This window comes from Dipteris shenzhenensis, chromosome 32 (genome assembly GCF_047967505.1).
Source record: "Dipteris shenzhenensis isolate YYH24624 ecotype China chromosome 32, Dip_SZ_1.0, whole genome shotgun sequence".
Taxonomy (NCBI): domain Eukaryota; kingdom Viridiplantae; phylum Streptophyta; class Polypodiopsida; order Gleicheniales; family Dipteridaceae; genus Dipteris; species Dipteris shenzhenensis.
The window spans coordinates 42,438,412-42,464,031 of NC_141627.1; the positions used below are offsets into that span (position 1 = coordinate 42,438,412).

At 40.9% G+C, this 25,620-nt stretch overlaps 1 protein-coding gene across 3 annotated transcripts in view; it reads right to left on the reverse strand.

Moving 5' to 3' along the window:
• Window positions 1–21,256: 21,256 nt before the first annotated feature.
• The window catches only part of LOC147880784 (alpha-galactosidase 3-like), an 80,166-nt gene continuing 75,802 nt past the window's right edge, over window positions 21,257–25,620 (reverse strand). Inside the window, exons 14-15 of one of the 3 annotated variants that reach the window (XM_087370528.1) lie at window positions 21,748–21,888; window positions 21,257–21,626 (exon numbers count right to left, since the gene is read on the reverse strand). In XM_087370528.1, the coding sequence (XP_087226654.1) occupies window positions 21,489–21,626; window positions 21,748–21,888 (279 nt within the window). In that variant the 3' untranslated portion in view covers window positions 21,257–21,488. The remainder of the gene's footprint in view (window positions 21,627–21,747; window positions 21,889–25,620) is intronic. The other 2 variants (XM_087370529.1, XM_087370530.1) reach the window with 2 other exon arrangements.

Here is a 25,620-nt window from a genome sequence, read left to right on the forward strand (position 1 = left end):
CGGGGTTGGATCCGATCGGGGTGTGCGCGTATTTTACGGCGCCGAGCTCTCCGACCGGTCACCGTCTTGCTTGCTAAGTTTGTCAAATGAAGTCTCTGCCCGAGAATCCCGGGTTGTTGCAACTTGGGCTCGCCGCTTTGCCGCGCCACTTTTAGTGGACGCGACATTCTGGCCCGTCATGCGACTTCAAGTTGGGATTTTCAATATGCACGTTTACTCACTTGAACATCTTTATCAAATCTCGTCGACCAAAGACTTCTGTTGCCCCGTCCCCAACCTCTTGTCATTGTCATCGTCACTATCTCTACCCCTAACACTTGGAACAACATCTCTCTCACCCTAGGCACATGCAGCATTTTTGGTTCACGCATAGTTCAGGCAGGGAAGGTAGTCGGAAGCCTATCGGATTCATGCAATTGGACGCCAGCTTCATGCAATCGGACTACACAGGCAGGCAGGGTCCGGTAAGAGGGGGATATCCAATAAGAATGCTTCTCTCACCTACCAGATTTCAATCCTAACATGTGCCCGTAGCTCTAATAGGGTCCAATGAGCTTCACGCTAACATGTGCCCCTAAATCCGATTGCCTCCGATAGGAATTTGCTTAACGGAATGCTATCGAAAGAGAGACATGTGCCCAACCTATATCTCTCTCTCTCTCCCCCCCCCCCCCTTTATGCTCCTTTTTGTCCTATTTCTCACTACTCCTTTTGGACCATTGTATCCCACTTGCCCATCCTATCCCATTTGCACATAACCACTAGTTCACATGATGTTGCTTCTTTAATTATGGAACCCTTCTTATGATTCTAAGCAGATTTAAACACATATCACATGGAGGTGTCATAGTTCTACTTCAATACCAACAAGATGCTAGCTAGCAAGAAAAACACATTTTTACTTGAATTAAGGTAATTATTTCTATGTACAATTAAACTTTAAAGAGAGGAGAAATACATGGAGCATGTTATCCTTTGACAAGTACTTTATTACCTTGCATTATTCTTCAAACCCAAGTGGAAAATTTTTTGTCTTCAAGTTTTTCCCCTCTTTGACGATGTTGTTGTTATCTTCGATCTTTCCTCTTTTTTAAAATGTACTCTCTCCTTCACTTTACTTTTTAATACATGGGATCTACCTTTTCATGGGATCTACCTTTTCTCAACGATCGTATAGATCCACTCACTATTGGGTGTCTTTTTACATCTCCACTCATGCTAAAAATATTATAAAATAGGTCTCCACTCATGGCGGGTAAATGTCACCATAAGGCACATAGTGTCCCTTTAAGCCTAATGGTGCATGCATCCTTTTGTATTTGAAAATTCACATTCAAATATTCAATTTGAAATTTGATAGCTTTTAAAAAGATATAATCAAGTTTTTTTTTAAGAATATATATTGGAGGTCCAACGTGCAACCAAGCATCTTTCAAGTTAAGCATATTATTTCCCATGTGCTATATCACTCAATAATTGTTACTAGATCAAAACATTACATCCTCCTACCATTAGCAAACCCCCAATAGCCAACATGTTTGATCTGTTCGAGTTCCTAAAATCTCTTCTCCAATTTATTGCAACAGCTTTTTTTGTGCTAGTGTTTCTTACTTATCGCAACTGCATAGGTAAAGGCAAATGTAATGGATTTAAAATTAGAGCCAAGGCACTAGTAATTTTGTGGGAAAAAATGTTAACACCTTAACTTCTACCAAAACTATGATGATTTGTCATGGTGACATATAGTCTTTTTCCAAATTTGTTATTTGTAGGGATTTTGAGAGCCTTATGCATGGAAATTCAATCAAGTCTTAGAGAGCCCATATCGATAGCTTGGTCATATGAGATGGAGTTCTAACTTCTTCCCATGCCTCGAGAGGGGGTTGATTTATTATGATTGTTGATGACCTTTGGTCTATGTGAAGTACTTATTGAGGAATGGTTGGTTTGAGCTAGACAAAGTATATTATTCTAATCTTGGGGTAGCTTTTACAAGCCATGTTTTCTAATTTGATTAATCAATTGCCATCCTTTGAAAGTAATTGTCATCCTTTTGTTTCACAATTTATATTCTCCCTTTTGTTCTTTGCATTCTTTTCATTTTTTATCCTTCCCCAAGAGTTGATAGGAAAAGTCTTTGCCAATATTGGAATTAAAGCATTTGTGTGGTGTTTACAAAATCTTTGACTATGTTGCAACTTAACAATTCTTTCGATGCTCCTAAGGAGTTATTGCAATGCTTGGAGAGGCCTTTTTTAATGCAATCCCTTGTAATTCAATTGGATCATTGTGAGAAAAGATTATCTCTACCCAATAATGCAACAATGCAATTAGACTACTACTTTAAGAAAGCAAGCCGACTCCACATGGGCAACCCTTTTCTTATTCAGGTTGTGATGGAAATTTTAGTATGTATGGGTTCTCATATGCCATCTATCTTGTAGCTACAAACTCTCGCCATGATATCCCCACCCCACCCACCCGCCTCCCCAACCAAAAGGAAAAAAGGCAAGAAAGGGCACACAATAGGCATTTCCATGGTGTAGATTTCTCTCGATCAATACTTAATCCTTGATGAATTTTTTTTGTCTAAAGCGTTAGGTCTTTCTAAACAATGGGACTCTTAAAGCTTGAGTGAGAGATGTCCTTCTCCAAAATAACAAATGGCACATATTAGTATACCTCAAACTACTTGATTTATGTCATTAGGCACAAGGGACCTTTTTAAAACTTTAATTCTTTTTTGGGTTGATAAATGTACTCTATTTGTATGCCACAAACAATTCTGATGCATGCTTTTATATTTGGATAAATAAAGGTACTTTGTAGGATTACCACTCGGATTCTTGTGGTATCATATATCCTAAAGAGACTTTGTTACATGGCAAGATAAGAAGAATGATCAATGAAATGAGAGTTCGACCAAAATCTTAACCATGGATAGCATTAAAGAGAGGATCCAAAAGGGTAATCCATTGTAGGCTATGATTCATGGTTGATGGATTGTTAGGAATGGACCTTAGCAATAAAATGGAAATTTTTTACTCTCTTCAAATGAGATACACCCAATCTCTAGTTGTGGGAGACAACGGCCATGGATTTGGTGACAATTAGGATTAAGAACGAAATAAGTTGGAGGTGAGACATAGCATTTTGCAGCTCCGAAGGTTGGAGATGAGGGTGGATCAGGGAATGGAGAAACAAAGACGGGTGGAGCAGTGTGAAGTCAACAAGCACATAGTTCGCTGCACGGCCCTTTAAATAACTAGTGCCACTTAAATAGCTCTTGTAGAGACTTACACTCAACAGTGCGATCACCTTCCACCCTGCACAGATTGGATATCTATTCCTCAAGAAATCTTGTCACCTCCTCCCGGTACCTGACTTATAAGAACAAGTTAGGCTTAGCACCTGGGGGGAATCCAATGGTTGGCTAGATAGTTCAGAGACTGTGCTGCATGGGCCATGTTCTCTCTTAGCACCTGCCACTGACTTTTTGTGACATTGCGATCCTGATGCTCATCTTTAGTCAGTAGCGGGTCAAGAGAAAAGGGCTCTATGGGTCCAAGGTTCTGGAGGGGAGCAGGAAGTGGAGGTAAGGTAAGGTGCTGAGCTAGTTCCTAGTTGCTCAACTTTGTGCATGGGCACAATCTCTTGCTCTTTTAGTGGTTCTTGATCCACTGTGTCCCCGGCATCGTTTTCCTTTGCATTGGAGGTGCCTTATTGGCTGTTTATATCCACTGTAGCCATCCATAAATGAGTACATCTCATGGCCTACAACTTGATCTAAAATTCCATCAGTAAAAGGTATGGGTAATGGATCTGAAACCATTTGAGCATTTGATTTCCAATAATCCACATAGGCTCGAAGTTTGCCATTTTTCTTAGGCACAACTATAATAGGAAAAAGCCAATCACTTCAGTCTATGGCATTTATAAATCCAGCTTGTAAAAGTTGATCCAACTCATCTTTGACTTGCTTGGCATAACTGGATTCATTCTATACCTTTGCTTCCGGATTGGCTTAGCATCTGGAACTAAAGGTATCTTATGCTAACATACTTCAGGAGGAACTCCTCTTGAATTTCTATAACTCCATGCAAACACATCCTTAGATCTAACAAATAGTTCCCCTGTCAGTCCGAGTTGCTCGATAGACAGGTTGGCACTTACCACTACCAAAGTTGGGTGATCTTGTGTCCCCAGATTCAACTCTTATGTAGGTTCCAAAACTAACTATTCACTTCCGAGATGCAAGATTGTTACTAGTACTTTAGCAATCTCTCTTTCTCCCTCAATGTCCTCTGTAAAATTGCTCAAAAAAAGATCCTTCTATTTAGCAATTTGTTCATCTCTCAACTTTTGTTTGACGTCTGCAACTACTTGAAAAATGTATATCTCACCCACATGCAAGATATGCAAGTCCGTTAACAGGGAGGATGCCCATTTCATGAGTAATTGGGAATGCTAGACTGAGCAACTGGGTAGTAAAAATTTGTTTCATGATTATCAATAAAAGATAAAAAATACTCCCATGCATTGGTACAGTGTACATGCAATGAAAAATGTTTTCACCCATATTGGATCCCATTCATCCATGATTAAGTTAGCTCTTTGACATAAGTCTACAATGCATATATTATGAATCCACTTACCGGTGTTGCTCCCATTTGTATATCATCTCTTCACGATGGATTTGTTCTGACTTGGCAACATCAACCTTTAGGTGGATTATTTACATTTTCAAACTGTAATAAGTCTAGGTAGATTAAGTTTCCAAGATTTTCTAGAGTAGTTTTCAAGAGCAAGCCTCATGGAGACTAACCGCATTTTGTAGTCTAATGGTATCAACCAACGCAAAACTCAACCAAGACTACAACTCAACCATAGGAGGAAGGAGAGCCATTGGATTCTACTCATGTGCATCCTCAAAGCAATCAAGGAGAGCAAACTAGGGCCCTAATAGAACCGTAACAATCTTCAACCCCAATCTAGCAAGGTGTGATTTTTCGGTGAGGTATTTATTGCAAGATTGTCAAAGAAGGCAATAAAATTGGTGAGCTCTTTTATATCCCCCTCCCACACATACAAATCCTAGATATACTGTATCGGTATGTTTAAAGAAAATTTGACGATGTTGATGTGTTTTTGTTGTACATAAGTCTCAATGTACCATGACCATTACTATCACTCCTAAGTAGTCTATAATGCTTTTACAATCAAGGATTACGATATAAATTAGCAATAAGACTCTTAATCTAGTATTTGGCATCATCAATGATTTGACACACCCTTAATCCAATATGAGCATGATCACATCATCATCAACATATACGATAATGAAGGCCATGGATGAGCTCTCTTAACGAAATGATGTCTTTAGTGACCTTGATGCTTCTAATGAATCCATCAATGTTTTAATAAGAATTATTTCAAAAATGAATAAATATCTAGTAATCATCACATAAAACCATTGGAAGCTCTAAATTCTTTGAAAAAAAGTCAAAACTTTTGATAAATACATAATTTGTACTTTTTGACACCAAAAATGAGCTCAAAAGGCCTTGAAACCCTAGAAATGACTATAAACATGGGTATGTTTTGATGCATTTGAAAAAAAATCATCTGGAAAAAAGAACAACTTGCAGAGCCCCAAAGCGCGGACTCCTTTACTATGTACTTTTTTCCAGATGGATTCTTTTCAAATGCATCAGAAGGTACCTGTGTTTACAATCGTTTTTAGGGTTTCAGGGCCTTTTGAGTTCATTTTCGGTGTCATAAAGTACAAATTATATATGTATCAAAAGTTTGGTTTCTATTGAAAGGGATCAAAACATGGTATATGGAGAAACTGATATATGCACATAAAGGCATCTAGAAATTATGTAGATAAATTTAATGTCTTCATGTAATCCATAGATATGGCCAAGACCTAAGTATAAGTGTGCATGAAAAATATTTGCACACTTTTCAGGATGCCAAAAAGTTCATGAAAACTTTTCCTTCATTTAATGTAGGATTCTTGGTCTCTTTAGGGTTTGAGATATTTTTGCCCACACCTAAAAAGAGTCATAGTGCATGTGTGTGTGTGTTAGGGGGTGGATTAAAGATTGTGTGAGGAGGGCTCTAAAAAAAGCTCATAGGTTTTGTTTAGGTCTCGCAAAAGCTCATGACCAAAAGCTTGCAAAAAGTTTTTCCCCAATCTAGCAAGACCGGCATGGGCTCCTTTGGGGCCTTGTAGGATGTACTTTTTTTCCAAATGGGTTTTTTAAAAATGCATCAAAATGTATGTGTGTTTATAGTTGTTTCTAGGATTTGGGGGCCTTCTAAGGTCATTGCTAGTGTGAAAAAGTACAATTTATGTATGATCAAAAGTTTGTTTTTTGTTGAAAGGAATTGAAATATCTCAAACGTGGCATATGGTGAAACTGATATATACACATAAAGGTATGTAGATAAATTTAATGTCGTCACGTGATCCATAGAGACCTAGGTATAAGTGTGCATGAAAAATGTTTGCACACCTTTTAGGATGCCAAAATCTTCATGAAAACTTTTCCTTCATTTAATATAGGATTCTTCGTCTCTTTAGAGTTGAGAGATTTTTTCCCTTGCCTAAAAAGAGTCTGTGTGTGCATGTGTACGTGCGTGCATGTGTGCATGCATGCATGTGTGTGTGTGTGTGTGTGAGGTCAATTATGTTTCCCCTTGCTCGTTTTTATTAGGGCTCGTTCCCCCTTGCTCGGTGTCTGGGATACCTCATTAATCGGGATTCAACATTTTGTGTTAATGGATCTTTAACTTCTACATTCTTAGGGTGACAACAACTCGAAATCTTCCAAGGATTACTTGGTATACACACATCTTGACCTTTTGTCTTAATAGTCATCTCCTCTCTACCCCAATCATGGAGCACTTTTGCACTTTTCAGCCAAGGTCTCCCCAATAAAATTGGGTAGGCATGTTGCTCCATAGCGATCACAAGAAAATTGATTGTATAATAGATGCATACCCTTAGGATCAATTGGTTGTGTTGATCTGCCATACGCACTCGGAATGGCGATGGTTTATATGACTTGAACTTCAGCCTTTGGGCAATAACTTCAAAAATGATGTTCATTCCTAATCCTCCATCCATTGTTACACCTGGTATAGTCTACTTCTAAACCTTGATAGTGATGACTGGAACTTCTTCATCCACAACTGGTGTATCAATCATCATAGGTATGGTTGCTAAGGTTTGCACTTCCTTGGGTTTCTTGGTGGATTCTTTAATTTGCTGAAGAAAGAAGTCGTGATAATATGGAGATATTTGCATCAACTCAAACTGACTTGCATATTCTTGGATGTTTTTTGTGCTCGGGCTAGCTCTATGCTAGTTTCCTGTGGCATAATTGATTCTGCTTCCTTAGAGCTAGATCTTGAGGATTCTCCTTGCTCAATAATAGAGTGTTAAAACTGCTTAGGCATTTCAACTGCTGGCGCTTTTCCTTTCAACTCCCTTGCAATCTTAGTTGCCAACTCCTTGTGTGCCTTCCCAATTGATGTCCTTACCCGAAGTGTTAGTGTCTTCGACTGTTATCACTACCTCTTTTGATCGAGTAATTACTTGAGCATCAACTGTTTCCAACAATTAAGCTCCTACAACTACTCAACATTCTGGATCTACCTCTTTCCTTTCCATGTTATTCTTTAAGAACTTTAAGTGTTCCGCCCAGATTGGACAATCAAAAATGCATATGATTTCCTCCACAATAGAAACACTTAATTTTAGACAACCCACTCTTCTCTTTACCATTCATACTTTGTCCTTTTGCTTGAGACAGAGATTTGCTGCTCAGTGCTTCGTTATCAGCTCTGACCTAGTTTGCTGACACTTGTCTATTTTTGCCATTAAGCCAAGAGTCTAAGTCATCGTGGCCAAACTTTGTATAGGTGTTGCAGTACTTAGTCTTGCATTTCTCTTCCACATGTCCAGCTCTAGAACACATGTTACACCACTTTAGAACACATGGTACACCACTTCTCGTTATTACCTGGTTTACCTCGGATGCCCAATTCTTTAAGGCCTTCTTGTAGCTTATCCTTCTTGTATATATATATATATATATTTATAAACTTATATATTTAGATGTGTGTGTGTGTACATGTGGCAGTCCTCGCCCCCCTCCTCTCTCTCTCTCTCTCTCTCTCTCTCTCTCTCTCTCTCTCTCCTTTTCTCTTACCGATTGCCACGTGTTATTTTTTCCCTCAACTACCATGCGTCATGTTTGCACGTCGCTTGTACTGACCATCTGCCTCCATGTGTGCATCCACACAAATCGCAATTTGAAAATAATTGGATTATTTACGCCTTGCATGCATGAGCGCCACATGTCATTTACACCTTGCACATGCAATGGCACGCAACATTTATTCCACACTATCAAGGGGCCACGTTGGCAAGGCAGCGCAACCCCATGCCACTCGCCATCGCACCTTTGGCCCCTCTGTCACACCTCTGCCCCCTACCACATGTACACGTGGCATGTGTCATACTGACCATGACACATGGCCTATCTGTGTGGCATGTGGCTTTGTATACATGTCAGCCTTGTGAGCCCCTCAGCCCCTCAGTATTTACTCTACCCCTCTCATGCATTTACTCTGCTCATGCCGTTGTAGCGTGGCGACCTCGCACATCCCCTCGCTGCTCTGCACCCTTGCAGTCCGGACTCTTCAAGTCTCCTCCTCCAAACCTCCTCTCTTCCTGAACCTCGCTCCTCCTCCCCCAACCTCCTCTTCTTGCTGAACCTCCCACGAACCTCCGTCCTTGCAGGTATGGTAATAGCCTCCATAAAGAATATAATAGACTAGACAACCTCCATCTCTTTGCCCACTGAGTGTCACGACCTTATCTACATGCTATGGAGCACGGCACCCTCGGACCTAGCAAGTAGCATGTCTCCGTGTGCTTTACTGGTTGGATCACTCACTTACTCTTGTTGTTTACTATGGTCATGATACAAAACCTTGCTAGTACCTCGTGACCATTTGTACTACTCTAGGCTCCCGCCTTCCATTTTATCGCTTGACGAAAGAACATAGATTCAAAATGTCTACTCATTTATAAAAGAATGTTTTATGAGGAGAGAGAAACATTACACCATGAAGGGGGGCCGATTGGCTTGCTCACACCAACCATCTTCCCCATGCATATTGAGCTTGGGACGAAGGTAAGGGATAGTTGGACATAACTACCCACCCTTGTTTAGCACTAGGTAACAAACAATGCATGAGGATGATAGAAGTTTGTGGCTAGCATTTGAAGTTACAATGCTGATGCTTGATGGACTTTATGACTCGGTTAGCTGGGCTAGCTCCAAGAGTACCATCGAAACTCAACTCAGACGTAGAGATCACCACGTTACCTAGATTGGAAACCAAAAGTGAATGCAAACTTGCATGAGTTGGGTCAGTTGTGGTAGTTGGGCTTTCTTGATGTGACACAACGATCAAGTAGAGGACCCACATACATAATTTGCTCAAAAGGTAACCGGGGCCTAGGAATACCCGGAAGAAGCCCAACGACATGACAAAAAAGTCTTGCATGATACGTATTACTTTGCTTTAGAAACGTCCACTTGGATATGTATTTGGGTTGACTTTGAAATGTATATGGACTTGCCAGCAATGATGATCATCGCTTATATGTCATCTATACTTGCCAAAAGTGGACCTGAACTTTGCTTTGGGATTTTCAGTGCATTAACGGACATCTGCATGCTTAACTAGCTAGTGCTTGTCATCATATGATTGCTTTAAGTCGTGAGACTGGATAGTAAACTTGGTACCAATGTCATATGATATTGATCAAAACTTGAAAAGCCAGAAACATGCAGATTGAAGGGCTTTGGTGCTCGACTAGACCTAGAAATATGAAGAGGGTAGAGGAGAAGAGTGGAGATAAGTGAGAGTGCTCTCAACGGAAGCAAGAATGGAAGAGGAAAGAGAGAAACAGAGAGCCACACAGGTTTTGGTGGGTGCAGAACCACCCTAATCTTCTTTTTCATTCATTTATATATGTGTTTGAGTATGGTACATAACTGGGGTAAAGGCACAGTGACCTTTAACCCCCACAACCTCCCACTTAAAGGACAATGTGCCTTTAAGGGAGAACAACCAGTCTTCTGGGTCCCAGAGACGATAGCCCATCTCTCCACTTTCACCATAACCCAGAAAGATGCATTTCCTAGACTTAGGATCTAGCTTCTTTTGAAGCTCTTTTGGCACATGTGCATATGCCTCACACCCAAATATACGCAAGTGAGAGTAAGAGGGCTTCTTGCCACTCCATGCCTCTTCAGGAATACCACCATCCAAACTCTTACTAGGTGATCTATTGATCACATGCACTGCAGTCTTCATTGCCTCAGCCCAAAAACCACCAGAAAGACTTGCATTGGAAATCATGCATTGCATCCTTTCTTGAATGGTACGGTTCATCTTTTCTGCAACTGGATTTTGCTCTGGAGTACGAGGGGATGTGAGCTCCCTCTTAATCCCACGTGTATCACAGAAATGTTGAAAGTCATGAGAGAGATACTCTCCACCATTGTCAGTCCGTAGGCATTTAAGCGTTCTACTTGACTGATTCTCAACCAAGGCTAGCCATTTCTAAAATACCTAGAACACATCACTCTCCCGAGCTATAGCATAAGCCCACACTTTCCTAGTTGCATCATCAATGAATATCACATAGTATTCAGTCCTGCCTAATGACCGAGTAGGCATGGGATTACATACGTCTGAATGCACCAAATCAAGCTTTTCAAACTCCTTCTTTCCCCTTCTTTTATGGGCTGATTTAGTCTGCTTCCCATAGAGACAGTGCTCACAAAATTCAAAATCAGAGAAACTCAAATGCGGTACATAACCCAAAAGGCATAAGAGTTTCATTCCATTCTGGCTCATGTGCCCCAGCCTGCAATGCCACAAAGAAGTGCTTGGCTACTCGGTTATTGCAACAACATGATCAAATACTCCTGATACATGTAAGGGATACAAAGTCCCACACTTGGCACCCCTGGCCAAAAGCATAGAGCCCTTCTGAATTTTCCAACTCTGAAAGCCAAAAGTGGTGTGAAAACCAGCATCATCTAGCTGACCCACTAAAATAAGACTCTTGGTCAGCTTAGGCACATGTCTCACATGTTTCAAAACAAATGCAGACCCATTTGCAAAAGAAAACTTTATGTCACCTGCTCCCACTATGTCACATGCATAGTCATTTCCAAGATGCACACAACCTGTCTTTTCACTGTCATAAGTGGAGAACCATTCCCTATGGGGAGTAACATGGAATGAAGCACCAGAATCCAAAATCCAATCCTGGGAATATGCATCATCTGAAGTGGTAAGCAACTCTGCAGATAAACTGGACATGAAGAGAACGTCATTGTCACTATCATGTGTGACTACATTGATCTCCTCGATCTTCACTTTTCCTTTGTCCTCCCTTGGACTCTCTTCCTTTTGATTTGCACCCCAATTTGCATTCTTTTTCTTATCCTTTTGCTCTCTTTTCAGCTTGTAGCAATCCTTTTTCATATGGCCCTTCTTGCCACAATGGTAACACTCAATGTTCTGTGCCCTGGATTTGCTACGAGACTTCCCTCTTTCTTGGGACTTCCCCCTGAACTGTGATCTGCCCCTTTGCACATTTAAGGTTGCATCCTGCTTGTTGCCATCCATAGACTTCCTAATCTCCTCGGCCAACAAGCTACCCACAACATCATCAAATTTCAGTACTCCACCAGGTGCAGAGTTACTGACAGCTGTGCGGAAGGTATCCCATGAGGATGGCAATGAACATAAGAGAAATATTGCCTTAGTCTCCGCATCAAAATTCATCTTCTGAGTCTGAAGCTGGCTGAAAATAATATTGAATTCATTCAAGTGAGAAGCAATGGAGACCCCTTCCTTCATCTGTAGCTCAAACAACCTCTTCATCGGTAAACTTTATTAGAGGCAGTTTCCTTCTCATAAGTGGCACACAGTTTCTTCCATAAATCTTCTGTAGTCTGCTCATTTACTACTGTGAAATAAACTGACTCTGCAAGATGAAGTCTAATAGTAGACTTTGCTAATGCATCCAACTCATTCCAATCATTCTCAGACATATTTGCAGGCTTAGCTTCAATCCCTGCCAAGGGTTTAATCTGCTTCTTTTGAATAAGCACATCCTTATTTGTTCTTTCCACAAAGAAAAGTTTGTCCCATCAAACTTTTTAATGCTGAAAAACTCCTTTTCAGACATGGAAGAGGATGCCATGATGCAAATGAAACAAAATCCCAAATGCTAGTGCCTGCAAGAGAGAATCACACCAAATACCAGGTGCACCCAAATGTGTATGCCACAATAGAGTGAAATATCACCAAAACTCAAAGCTCAAAGCATCAAAAGATGCATCTGACTCGTGCATATACTATGCATCCATATGAGCAAATCTGGCCCAAAAGAAAATGCCAATAAGTGCCAAATGACTCAAGCATAAACACCGTCCACTGGCATATGCATCAATAATATCTCATCCAAGAGAGCATAACACTATCAGTGCATCACCTGCAATGTGTCAAAGCTGTCCCTCAGCATAAAATAGCATCCATGTGCAAAGCGTCCATAAAAAATAGCATCCCACAAGGCAATTTGGGCCTATCAGCGCATCCAATAAGGACCGTAATGCATCCAAATGGCCTATAAATCATCCACTGCAACCCAATGCATACCACAAATGAGCGCACAACACTGCTCAAACTGCAACGAGAGTGATCTGCATAAGGTATGCTCAAGAAATCATAGTCCCACGGTAATGACCGCTATTGAAAATAGAACCTGAGATGCCTCAAAACATGGGCGCCATTGCATAATCAGAATCAGCAAGAAAATCTGCAAATATCTCTCTTCTGCCAGAACTCCAAAATCCCAACTGATGAGTGAGAAATGGGAGTCAACACTTATCCACTGCCATGTGGCATAAATCTAAGGTTTCAAAACCTTAGAATGAAAAATGCATAACAGAGAGACGAAATCGAATACACAAAGATCTATAACTCTGAAAATCCTCCACCGAATCGCACAAGAACTGACAGGTAGGGGTTTTTAGGCATCCGAAACGCAATGGGACAAACGGTTTAGGAAACCGTGGTCTCAATCACTAGGTCCAACACACGAGCTGAAAAACGTTTTTTGAAACAGAGCTATTTGTAAACTCCACCGGAGTGCGAATGATGAGCAACATAGAAGTTTTAGGACCTCCTGAGTCCACCAGAACTGATTGATCTGCAAATGGTTGCTCCAAACTTGAGTTCCAACACTCGGGCAAAAAACGCAGAAACTGACACAGTGAGTCAGAAATCCAATGAAATGATCCCAGATTCAAGAATGAAGGTGTTTCCAAGCTCCTGAAGTGAAGTGGACACCAAAAGCAAGCAATAGTTGCCTCTACAAGTCAATACGGAGTCTCTGTCATCGAACGGAATAGGGAAAAGCTCAAAAAACGACTTTTTCTTTGAAAACTCTTAACAGGCTCTCAAAACCACTTCGTAAAACCACAGTGACTTTTCCAAAGGTTCCTCCAAGGTCTCTACACACTCGGATGCAAGTAAAGTCACCCACAAAGCTTCCCACAGAGCTTCACCTTCCTCCCACAGAGCTGCTGAGCTTCCAAGCATTCACGCACGCTCAGCTAGATCACTCGGGCTTTGATACCAGTTGAGAGTGCTCTCAACGGAAGCAAGAACGGAAGAGGAAAGAGAGAAACAAAGAGCCACACAAGTTTTGGTGGGGCAGAACCACCTTAATCTTCTTTTTCATTCATTTATATATGTGTTTGAGTATTGTACATAACCGGGGTAAAGGCACAGTGACCTTTAACCCCCACAATAAGGAGAAGGGCACATCTAGAGAGCACACCACAAATGACTAACCATACACTAGATTTAGTTGAAAATGTAGAATATATACAAACCCATTTAGGGTTAGGGTTAGGCTTAGGGCATCTAACCCTTTCCTTTATAGCACTCTATAAGGTTAGTGCTATGCACATATGATCACATGATGATGGTATGCACACATGATCACATGATGTTGAGCATGAACTCTCAACACCTTCCCTCAAGATCAACATCATGAAGTAGGCCTTCCCTCAAGATGATGATTCTGGGGAATCGAAGAAGGACTGAGCATTACATTCCATCACACCCCTTTAATGGAAATGTCCTTCCTTTGTGTCAAATCAAGAGTTAGTCGGTGTTTCTTGAAAAGCTCTTTATTGAATGGTTTGGTAAAGATGTCTGCAACATTCTGTTTGCTATCACAATGTTGTAGTGTGATATCACCACAAGTAACACTCTTTCTCTGATGAAGTGCTCTCTGGCATCAATGTGCTTTGTCCTAGAGTGATATCCTAGATACTTGATTGATTATCATAGTATATTGTTGTTGGCTTTGACTTATCAAGGTAATCTGTTTCTGACAATAGTCTTCTGAGCCATCTAGCCTCACATGCACATGTAGTGAATGCTCTATATTCTGCTTAAGTCGAAGACAAAGAAGCGGTTGGTTGTTTGTTTGACAACCATGATATAGCACCTTGACCAAGGAAAAATGCATATCCCTGTGTCGATCTCCTGGTCTCATGATCTCCAACATAGTCACTATCACAGTATCCATGCAATCATGGATGACTTCCTCAGTATTCTATCCCAAACTGTCTTGTACCTCTGATATATCTCAAGACTCTTTTGGCTGCATCCCACTGAGACTGTTTTGGATTTGCCATAAACTGTGCAAGTGAACTTACTACATAACAAAGATCTGGCCCAATGATAGTCAGATATATAGGAGATCTGATGAGCTGCCTGTAGTACCTATCATTGACGATAGGCTTTTCTGAATCTTTTGTAAGTTCCAAACTCTGTTCCATGGGAGTGGCTGCAATCTTGCAAATTGCCATATGAAACTTCTTTAAGAGACTTTCAACATACTTGAGAGACAATAGTGCATAAGTCCAAGTTCTTTCATGTCGAACTTTGTAGATAAGTCTTGTTTTATTTTTCTGATGAAGCTATCCTTGCTTCCTGTCACAATCAGATCATCTACATACAAAAGTGCAATAGTAATGACTTCCCCTTGACCTTTGTAGTAGAGAGTATGATCTACATTGGACTTCATGTATCCCAGATCAGCAAAATACTTGTCGATTCTACTGTACCAACTTCTTGGTGCTTGCTTTAAGCCATAGAGACTTTTCTTAAGATGGCAAACCTTATGCTCCTTTCCTAGTTCAACATAACCTGTTGGTTGTTGCATGTAGACTTCCTCGTCTAGATAACACTCCTTTAGCTTTTAAAAAGATCTCGATTGGTCCTTCCAACATGTATTTTGGAGTATGTGAAAATAAGTTTGAGTACTTTAGAAGTATGACAACTTGTTTGCATGCTAAATTTTACTATTCCTACCATCGTGCCATGTAGAAGTGGATTGCATCCCATTTGATTTCAAATGCTCGAACTAAATAAGCTATCCACTTGTCCCCATATTTCCTAGGAAACTTGGTTATTTATCTCCAGCCTACCCTTAGATTCACCAAAGGAATTTAGATTAAATGCCCTCAATGGTGTCCTGTTAATCCCTAACAATGAGATTATCAAATTTGAGCTGATACACATTCCATCTGCTGAGTGTCGCTAGTGATATCAAGAACCGTATGGAATCCATCTTTGCTACTGGAGCATAAGTCTCATCATAATCTTGACCATATTGCTGTGCAAATCCTTTTGCAAATAACTAGTCTTGCTTTGTATCTTTGAATACTGCCATTTGGATTGTACTTCACTCTATATACCCATTTGTTTGCTATGGCCTTCTTTCCTGGTGGAAGGTCGCATAATTCCCAAGTATTATTCTTATACAAAGCATCCATTTCTTCATTCATAGCAGTTTGCCATTCTAGCTTGTCTACTACATCTTCAAAGTACACTGGCTCTTCTGTAACCATGATGGTAGTCATAAGAGCATAGTTGGTGGTTTCACCTTGAATTTGTGTGCTTTTCAGAGCAAATGTCGATCTGGCTGGAGGTTTGCTTTTCCTAGTAGACCGTCTGAGCTACTGTGGCTCTACTTGGGGTGTTTCTAGCAATTCTTGCTCTTCTTCATCAACCTGTTCTATAGATGACTGTGAAATCGGTGCATCTATCTCCTGTGTGTTTGATGTCTTCCAATCTGATTCCTCATCAAAGATTACATCTTTGGAGATAATGACCTTTTGGTTCATGGAATCATACAACTTTTATGCTTTGCTTTCTTCACTGTAGCCAATCATGATGCATTTGCATGACTTCGCATCCAATTTTTCTACGATGATCATCATGTATGTGGGCATATGCTATGCAACCAAATATGTGGAGATGCCCAATGTGTGGCTTATGTCCAATGAATGCTTCATAAGGAGTCATACCCTATATCAGGTCGGTAGGAAGCCGATTAAGCAAATAGTTTGTAGTGGCTATTGCTTCTACCCAATATTGATTTGAAAGATGCTTTTCACTAAGCATTGCTCTAGCACTATCTGCTAAAGTACCATACTTCCTTTCAGCTCTTGCATTCTGCTAAGGAGTATCTGCACAAGTGAATTGTCTTCGTATGTCATGACTTTTGCAAAAGTTCATGAATGCTGAAGACATGTATTCACCTCCTCTATCTAATCTCATGACTTTGATCTTTCGCTTGTTTGGTTTTCTACCATGGCTTTGAATTCTTCCAAGAAACTATAACTTCGGAATCCCAATTGCCATATTTTGATCTAACAAGTACTTGAAATTGACATGACCGTATCTCTTGTGCCATTTTGTAGATAGTGGCATCTGTTGTGGTTGAGCTGACATGGCATGCTTATCTGGTACTGTAGCTAGCATTCTGTACAAGCGTCCTTCCTTGACACCTTTTGTTACTATAGCTGACATCTTCTGGATTTGTCTCTAATAGTGCATTCATCTCCGTCGAAGATGACTCGATAGTTGTGTTTCGTCATTTGACCTACTGACAAGAGGTTCTTGCTAAGTTTCGAAACATAGAGTACATCTTTCACCAATCCTTTTGTACCAGTGAAATTGCTCATAGGGATAACACATGTCCCTTGAACTAGATTTGGTGTATTATCTGCTATGTAGATGACATTTTTATGACCTAATGGTTTCATCTCTGTGAACCATTCTTGATGATTCGTCATGTGAGATGATGCACCGTTGTCGATATACCAATGATCCTATTCCATTTGGTTGACTTGATAAGCTGAAATCCTCTTTGGGATTGCAATCAGTGTCTAGGTACACTATATCAGTTTGCTGCATTTCCTCGTTTGCAAGAAACATATTCCCATGTTCGTTTGCAAAATGACTGTGACTAGAATGTCCACCACAATGATTTTCTCTTCTGTGGAAATTCCCTCGATTACTATTGGATTGTCCGCCTTGGTCGTACCACTTCTTGTAGCAATCTCTTTCATAGTGTCCAAACTTGTGACAGTAGTTGCACTGGATGTTTGACATGTTGGTGGATGCATTCCCTAGTCCTTGGAATCTTCCTCGATTGGAATGATTTCCTCTTGTTGATTCCGATGTTGCTGAGGATGACGTTGATGCTGATTCTGACTTTCTTGATTTTGTTTTACTGATGATGACCACTTTTTTGGAATGATCTACCTCTACCTCTGCCTCTGCCTCTGCCTCTACTTTTGTTTGAAGTTGTGAATGCCTGATCATTAGAATGACCTTTGCATGATTGAATGGCCTGCGTCTGGAGTTCTTCAGACTGAAGTTCTTCCAGTGTCGAAATTTACCGTTGGATGGCAATACTCTAGACTAGATTCTTGTATCCCTCTCCTAGTCCATTCAGGATTACTTGAACCATTTCTGCGGGGGGTTCATAGTCTCTCATGCTGCTATGAGTTCATTATTGTAGTCTTTTATCTAGAGTACATAAGCATGATTGGTTTTGCTACTGTTGCGAAAACTCTGGTTAATCTGGTTTCTTAGTGTGAGAATCCTAGAAGTGTTCTTGGACTCATAGAGAGCTGTGAACATATCCCATGCTTCTTTCGATGTCTTGTCTATTTTGAGTTATCCTAGCATGACATCTTGCACAATCTGCTTGATTATATGATATGCATACTTGTCTTTCTTATCCCATTCTGCCTGAGCTCGGGCAATGGAAGGATCTGCTACAGGTGTGGAAACTATTTGTGTAGCTGTAGATCTCACTACTGGTGCTGTGACAACAGGTGGACCAGAGCTACTACTGGGTGGATTGTCCAACGGTCTAGGTGTAGATCCATCGACATGCTCCCATTTGTCGTGAAGTACAAGAATGGTCTCCATTCGGTATTTCCATGTGTCATAATTGGAGTTGTTTAACTTAGCAGATGCCTCCAGATTAAGGTTGCTAGTCGTAAACATGGTGCAAGAAATGTACTCAAAGTGTCAAGAAAATCACTGTATGAATCAATTGCAAAACATTGACTGTAGACAATGAAATCTGAACTGTCGGTGAAGATAGAATTGCAATAGATAAAATCCGATTTGTATTACAAGGCTTGTGGCAAATGATGCTAGGAATAGCCAAGAGTCTTTACAAGGTTAAAATGATGTGCACAATGCCATGAAAATAGCCGAGTAGGCTTTACAATGATGGCATGTGTGTGTGAAATCAAATCATGTGCTATCTGCCCACTAAACAATCGGCAATGCCTCTGAACACTCTGAAGTCTGCTCACTAAACTGATGAATGTCAGGTTTCAGGTAATGTGATGATATGAAACCATATGTGAGCGTATGGACTGACTTGAAGTAGGTACTAGTCGAGAATTTCGAGCATGGCTTAGATTGGCAACTTGGGGAGATTCAAAGCATCCCCTCTATGGTGATCTAATCTACTTTGATCTAGATCTATACTAATCATCGATCGATGAAAGAACAACAAATAATTTCTTTTCTTTTGTTCTTTTTAAGTGCTAGGTCAGATGCATAGATGTAGAGGCGGATGTGCATGTAGGAAGTGGATTTGTCGGCGAGGCTCAAAAGTGAGTGATACTTGCACCGAAATGTACGCATAATGTGACAAGTGCATAGAGCACGAAAAATCGAGCAACTTTCCTTTTTGGAGTGCCCTCAAATTCTTCCTGGATCAAGAGATACGATTTGATCTAGGTGGAGGGGCAAAAGGAGTGCAATGTGCTCGATAACCCTCTTCCGACTGCGAGTACAGAACCGTGTAAAGAGCTGCCATATATAAGCCACAAGAACAGTAAGGATGCCCCATGTCCTAAATCATTAGTATTAGTGTGGAAACGACAAACAAAATTTTGAACGTTGACACCTTAATTTGAGAGGAAATCAAAGATATAACTTGAGCTGGACTACACTCGGATTCCTATTTTGTCGAGACGTGTGTGTGCGTACGCGCTAGGGCTTCCCCAATACCGTCCCTCCTCTCCTATCGTGCTATGGTAAACAATGTAGATCATTCTTTCTTTTAATAAATATTAACTATTTACTTGAAACCCAAAAAGAAAAGATTATAGATACATGATCTCAAAAGAAAATATTTTAACACTTGTTGTCAACTTTGTGCCTTGGAGTATTTCCGTTAGGTTTTGCTCGTATGGTATATTGATTGAACATGTTTTCAACATGATAAAATTTTTAAATTTGTTATATTCACTATACGATATCAACTTTATACCTTGGGGTATTTCCACAAGAATCTGCTCATATGTTACATTATTTGATCTCGTCTTAATTACCTTAAAACCCAAAATAAAAAGATTATAGATGCATGATAATGTTTTTACACATGCTGTCAACTTTGTATCTTGGAGTATTTCCATAAGGTTTTGCTCAAATGGTATTTTTGTTTGACCATGTTTTCAACATAAATTTTCTTTAATATTTGTTGAATTCACTATACAATATCAACTTTGTACTTTGGGGTATTTCCACAAGGATCTGCTCATATGGTATATTGGCATGATCTTGTCTTTGCAATTATAATATTATCACTTAATTTTAAATTTTATGTCTCTTAACTTTGTATTTTGCTTTCGTTTAGGACTTACTGAATGTATTGACATGGCAATCACGGAACATTCCAAAGAATTGAGGAGACTTTTTGCCTATATTCAAAGAGAAGTACTCTTACTCGTCGCACACTCTATTAGATGTATTCAAACAACATGTGATGCAAAGGCTAAATAAAGGCTAAATCAGGGACGATGACACTCTATTAGATGTATTCAAACAACATGTGATGCAAAGGCTAAATAAAATCAAAGAGGTGTCAAAGATACGAGATCAAGTAAAAGACATATTCAAAGATGTAACTTGGTCAGAAGAATTGGAAAAGCGTGTGAAGACCATCATAGGAAACATCACATATCATGCACAATATGTAGATGAATCGCCATCTTCGAATGAGAAGTGTTTGGCTTGGCATAGTATGTGGAAACAAAGGAAAGCCCGTGGTATACGAGCAAATTTGTACGTGCTAACTAAGAAGAAGATTGGTCCAAATCCAACCGAGGAATATGCACATGCCAGAATAAATACATCAAACAATGCTTCTACGCAAGAAGTGGACAATACTGCTACAACTTTTCCTACAACAACCTAGTTAAGTTCACAATCTATGTCGTGAAATTGCTCAAACATTGAATGTATTGAGATGTTTGAGGAATTCTAGATCGTTAAATAATATTGGCATCATTCAATTTCGTCATGGGATATGATTTTCAAAAGTTACGAGTGTCAGCCTATGTGAACAAGATTCGTGAGAAAAGAAGAGGCAAGGCAACAGACAATCGTGTGATTTGCATAACGACTTTCAACAATGTAACAAATGAGAATAAACTAAATATTTGACCCATGCAAATTACGACTTCCGCACTGCAAAGTTAATGGCCCTGATAAGATCATGTTCACCTTGAACTGAACAATTGGTTGGGCCCAAGCAAATTCATATGCAAAAATAATCATAACGTTGATACAAATACAAGACACGTAATGGCTTAAATTTGATAGACATTCCATTGAGACTGAGTTAAGGATTCGATCCATGCATATGCTGAAGTGAATAAAAAGTTGAGATTCCTTAAATCTTAATGTTTTATACAGATTTACTTTCATACTTTTAAAAAGACACGTTATGGATTCTGTAGTTTAAGGACCAAGACGAGTAATAAAAAATAATCCTTTGTTTTCAACGTTTTCTCCCATCAAGAAGACACGTAGTGTCCTCAGACGAGACTAATCAGCAGTATGAGACTGTAGAAAAGAGAGATGTAAATCTCATTCTCAACAATTTGAGAATTTTAATGTTCAATCTGCCAGTTCATTCAAAAGCATCAGAAAGGCAGGTTGTGCATAATTATCCATTTACATTATTATGCACAGTGTTATATTTGGAAGCTAGAAGAATTATTTGTTATTAGGAAAGCAATTCCTGGCTCGGGTGTTAATGTATACATTTTACAATCATGAGAATCAACGAGGATCTCTAGGCTTCCAGTAAAAAAACATGGTAGGTCTTCATGCTGCAGAGTCAAAAAAATTTATTCAGTATAATATACAAATCATTCCCCCACATAAAACCTTTGTACTGAGAATATATGAGCAATTGAAAGAGCCATCCTGCTGAACTGAAAGCTAAATTACCTCCCACAAATCCCTTGCCACTACAGACACATCAGGGTCAAGGCCAATATCTTCCCACTTTGCTGCAATGTAGCCATTTGTTTCACATCTGTTCCAGAGTGCAACCACAATCCGACCACCAGAAAGAGGTCCAGCCCACACCTACAATACGTTATAGGGAGACCTTGATGTATTATATATGCACTATTGTCCTATATGTGTATGACAGATGGCATACTCAACCTCCCCCCTCCAACTCTTATGTATCCCATGATTTTGACAGAAAGGTTCCTAATAGAAGAGGTAGGGATTAAGAGTGCAGACTCCCTATCCCATGATTTTGGCAGAAACCGGAATGCTACCGCTTGAGGGTGAAGCAAATGTGGTGCTGCTACATTGCTCCGATGGCCACGCATAGGACACTCCTAGCATCTAGGACCGAGCACTGACCACCAGGGGGGGGCTGGTGCCTTTCTACTGCCTAGTTTTCTTAGTTCTACATGTTCGTAATTTTGTTTCATCACCTCAGTAACTATAGACTCAGTTGGGTAGGTTAGTAAACTCTAGTGCAGCTTGTCGTCGTTTTTTCTTGTCCAGCGGAGTTATCTCTAGAACTCTCTAAACCTTGAATTTTGTACTTGTCTTTTTCCCAGTTTCATAAATCCATACAGGTCTCACGGACTTTAATACAAGCATTTCATTTCATCTCTCTCTCTCTCTCTCTCTCTCTCTCTCTCTCTCTCTCTCTCTCTCAAACCTGACACTCCTATGCACGCATGGTATATCACGTCCCTAACCAAGCAGCACCCGATCTTTCGCATGTACCACGCCCCAATTCATGCAAACTTTTCACAGCCAGTGGTGTCCTACAGGCACCCATGCAGCTTCACAACGGCCCATTGAAAGGTCATGAGGGCCTACGCACTGAATTCATTGGATATGGAATAAATACCTTGGCCCCAATCTTAGCGAATCTCTTCAACAAAGCGGTTTACACAGGCTTCCCACACACTCGCACCCTTAACACCATCACCCCCATTCACAAAGTGAGCCCGGAAAACTAGAGGACCATTATGATTGGAGAAGTCATGTCCAAGATCTATGCATTAGTACTTGACACAGAGGTTAGCCTAGTTGCAGCACTCAAAGCCGTGGGACACGCAGGCTTCCGGATAGATCACGAGACCATGGATCACATACTCTCTCTCACACAGGTCCTCGAGGAGGGCACTAGCACAGAGACAGAGGGTCTATTGTTGCATTGTCGATTTCCACAAGGCGTTTGACATAGTGCCAAGAGCCCGACCCATCAGACGTCTACAAGAGTTGGGAAATGATCAAGAGATCACTTGGCAATCATGGCACTTTATGAGAGTCTCAGGTAGGTTCGAGCACGTGCAAGGTGGACAAAGGAGCTCACGAGCATCATTGGGGTCAAACGAGGTTGTCCATTATCACCAACCTTGTTCGGCCTCTACATAGATAGCTTGAGACCTTTATTGGGACCTGATTGCTCTCTAGCCGGTTCCTTGCTCTAGATTATCCTGTATGCAGATGATGTGGTATTACTCTCTTCCTCAGCAGAGGGTCTCCCAATGACACTTAGATGTACTTCATACCTTCTGTGAGACACATGACTTGAAGATCAACCTTGATAAAACCAAGGTCGGCAGTCATGCACAGAGGGCATTTCATCTTAGATGGGTTGCCATTGGAGGTGGTTGCATGGGGTCCTTTCCCCATCCCGATGTTCATGATGCAACCAGCATTACAGGCTCGACTGAGTAGGGGGTATGTCACACTGGCCAGACTTGAGTGGCAGTGCTTTCATTCTCACTTCCAAGACCCTTGGACCAAAACCCTTCTCTTTGACTCTTTGGTCCAACCAGCAGATATGTATAGCAACCCTTGTTGGGGGCCAGACCCATCAGAGATAGACTGGGCTCAAGTTGAGAGGCTTCATGCTTTAATGCTTTCACGGATGATTTGCAGTAAGACTTCAGTCCCACATCAGACAGTCCTGGCTGCGTTCGAAGCAGCTCCACTATAGCTCGATGCAGCATTTCACATTATCATGTACCTCTTAGTATGGCTCCTACACCACAGGGCAACATAGGCTTTCTTGGTTGGCCTTGTCTTCGTCCGTGGATTGGCGGCAGAGGGCGATCAAAGGTGTTGGTATGCACACACATGCAGATGATTTGAGAGCCTGGGGCTCCAAAGACACGTTACCTCCCTTCCAGAACAGCATCGAGACCCCCTCCATCCCACTGACATATCAAGAGGTGACTAGGTCATCCAAGAGGATCTCTTACTCTTACACACATACAGGACTTTGTTGGCACCTTAGGAGCTCCCTGTGAATCTCAGCTTTTACAGAGACCACAACTTGCAGATTTGAACAAAGGGCTTCATCCATCCGCTAGGATACTCATGGGTCCTCCTCCCCCACTCCTTGAGGATATCGATTGGACAATTCCGTGTCTCATCACACCGACTCCGTGTATTGAGTAGTCGGGCGGAGGACATTCCCAGAGAGGATCGCGTCTACACCCTATGTGATCACCAAGACATTGAGTCAAAGGAGCACTTTGCTTTCAGATGCCCTGTGTACTATGAGATTAGAGGTTGCTCTTCAAGGATGGTTTCGGAACCCTATCCAATCTCCTGTCCTACCTAGATTAGAGATGGTTGGCAACTTTCATCCATGAGGCTGTCTGACACAAGGAGCGGTTGCTCTAGGTAAGTAGGTGTGATTAGGGTATACATCCAGACTCCTCTCAAAGCATGATCATTGAGTTTTTCAACTAGACAGCACCGACCAATAGGACTCGCGGAGACGGCGAATACGAGGACCCGAGCCAAAGGTACGACGGACTCACCAACACATGGAAGCACATATCATATTAGGGGACATTCCCTTCATGCTCACCAGACAGGAGACACAACCCACAGGTGTGTTCGTCAGAGGATCATAGCCAGGAGACCACACTGGGTCACACATGTCGAAAGCCACTAGTACGTTTTATGCCACCACAACAACCTAGCACCACGACGCCCCCTTCTCAAGGTTGACCCCCCGCCAGCTCCCATCCTCCGAGCTCAGAGAGTTTTTCTCTCTATGTATTGATGCCGTTATGATCATTATTATGGGTTTTCTTTTTGTATTCATCATAGGTATCGATGCCCGCTTAGTGACTCCACCCCTCAGCTCATTATATCAAGTTTCTTTTAGTCTCATAGACCCTTTGATCTTCCGAAGACTTTTAATAAAAAAATTCTTTCTTTCTTGCGTGTTCTAGAAGATTGGAGATAAGGACACATAGATATTCAATCCTGTCCTTCTCAAGGGTTGAAATAATTTGACCATGTGTCTGTGAATCATCCCCACCACTCATTAAGTTTTAGTACTTTAACCACTATGGTGCAAAAATAGCTAGTAAAACATACATCTCCATACCATACTATAAACTTTGTTGATCTAAGCGAGATGAAAACATTGGTAATCTGCCACTTCTGGAGCACTAGTCAACTCTCCATCCGGAATGAAGGAAGCCATCTTAGTAAGCTTCATTCCCTCTCGGTACGATGATGATCGACCACAAGAGTGGAATCATACCCCCCTTTTGTCATTGGCAGATTTGCTATTGAATCTATGGAAATGCAATCCCATCCACCTGATGGTATTTCCAATGGTTGTACAAGACTAGGTGGCTTCACCCACTCTGCCTCACTTACTAGACATGAGAAACACTAAAGAAATCACGTTTACGAGATCATGTCTTTTCAACTCCTGGATGTTCCACAACTGGCTATTATGGCATTCACAAATGATCTTTGTGCCTGAAATCATTCGAACTAGGTACTACAACCTTGCCATTTCTTTTAGGCATA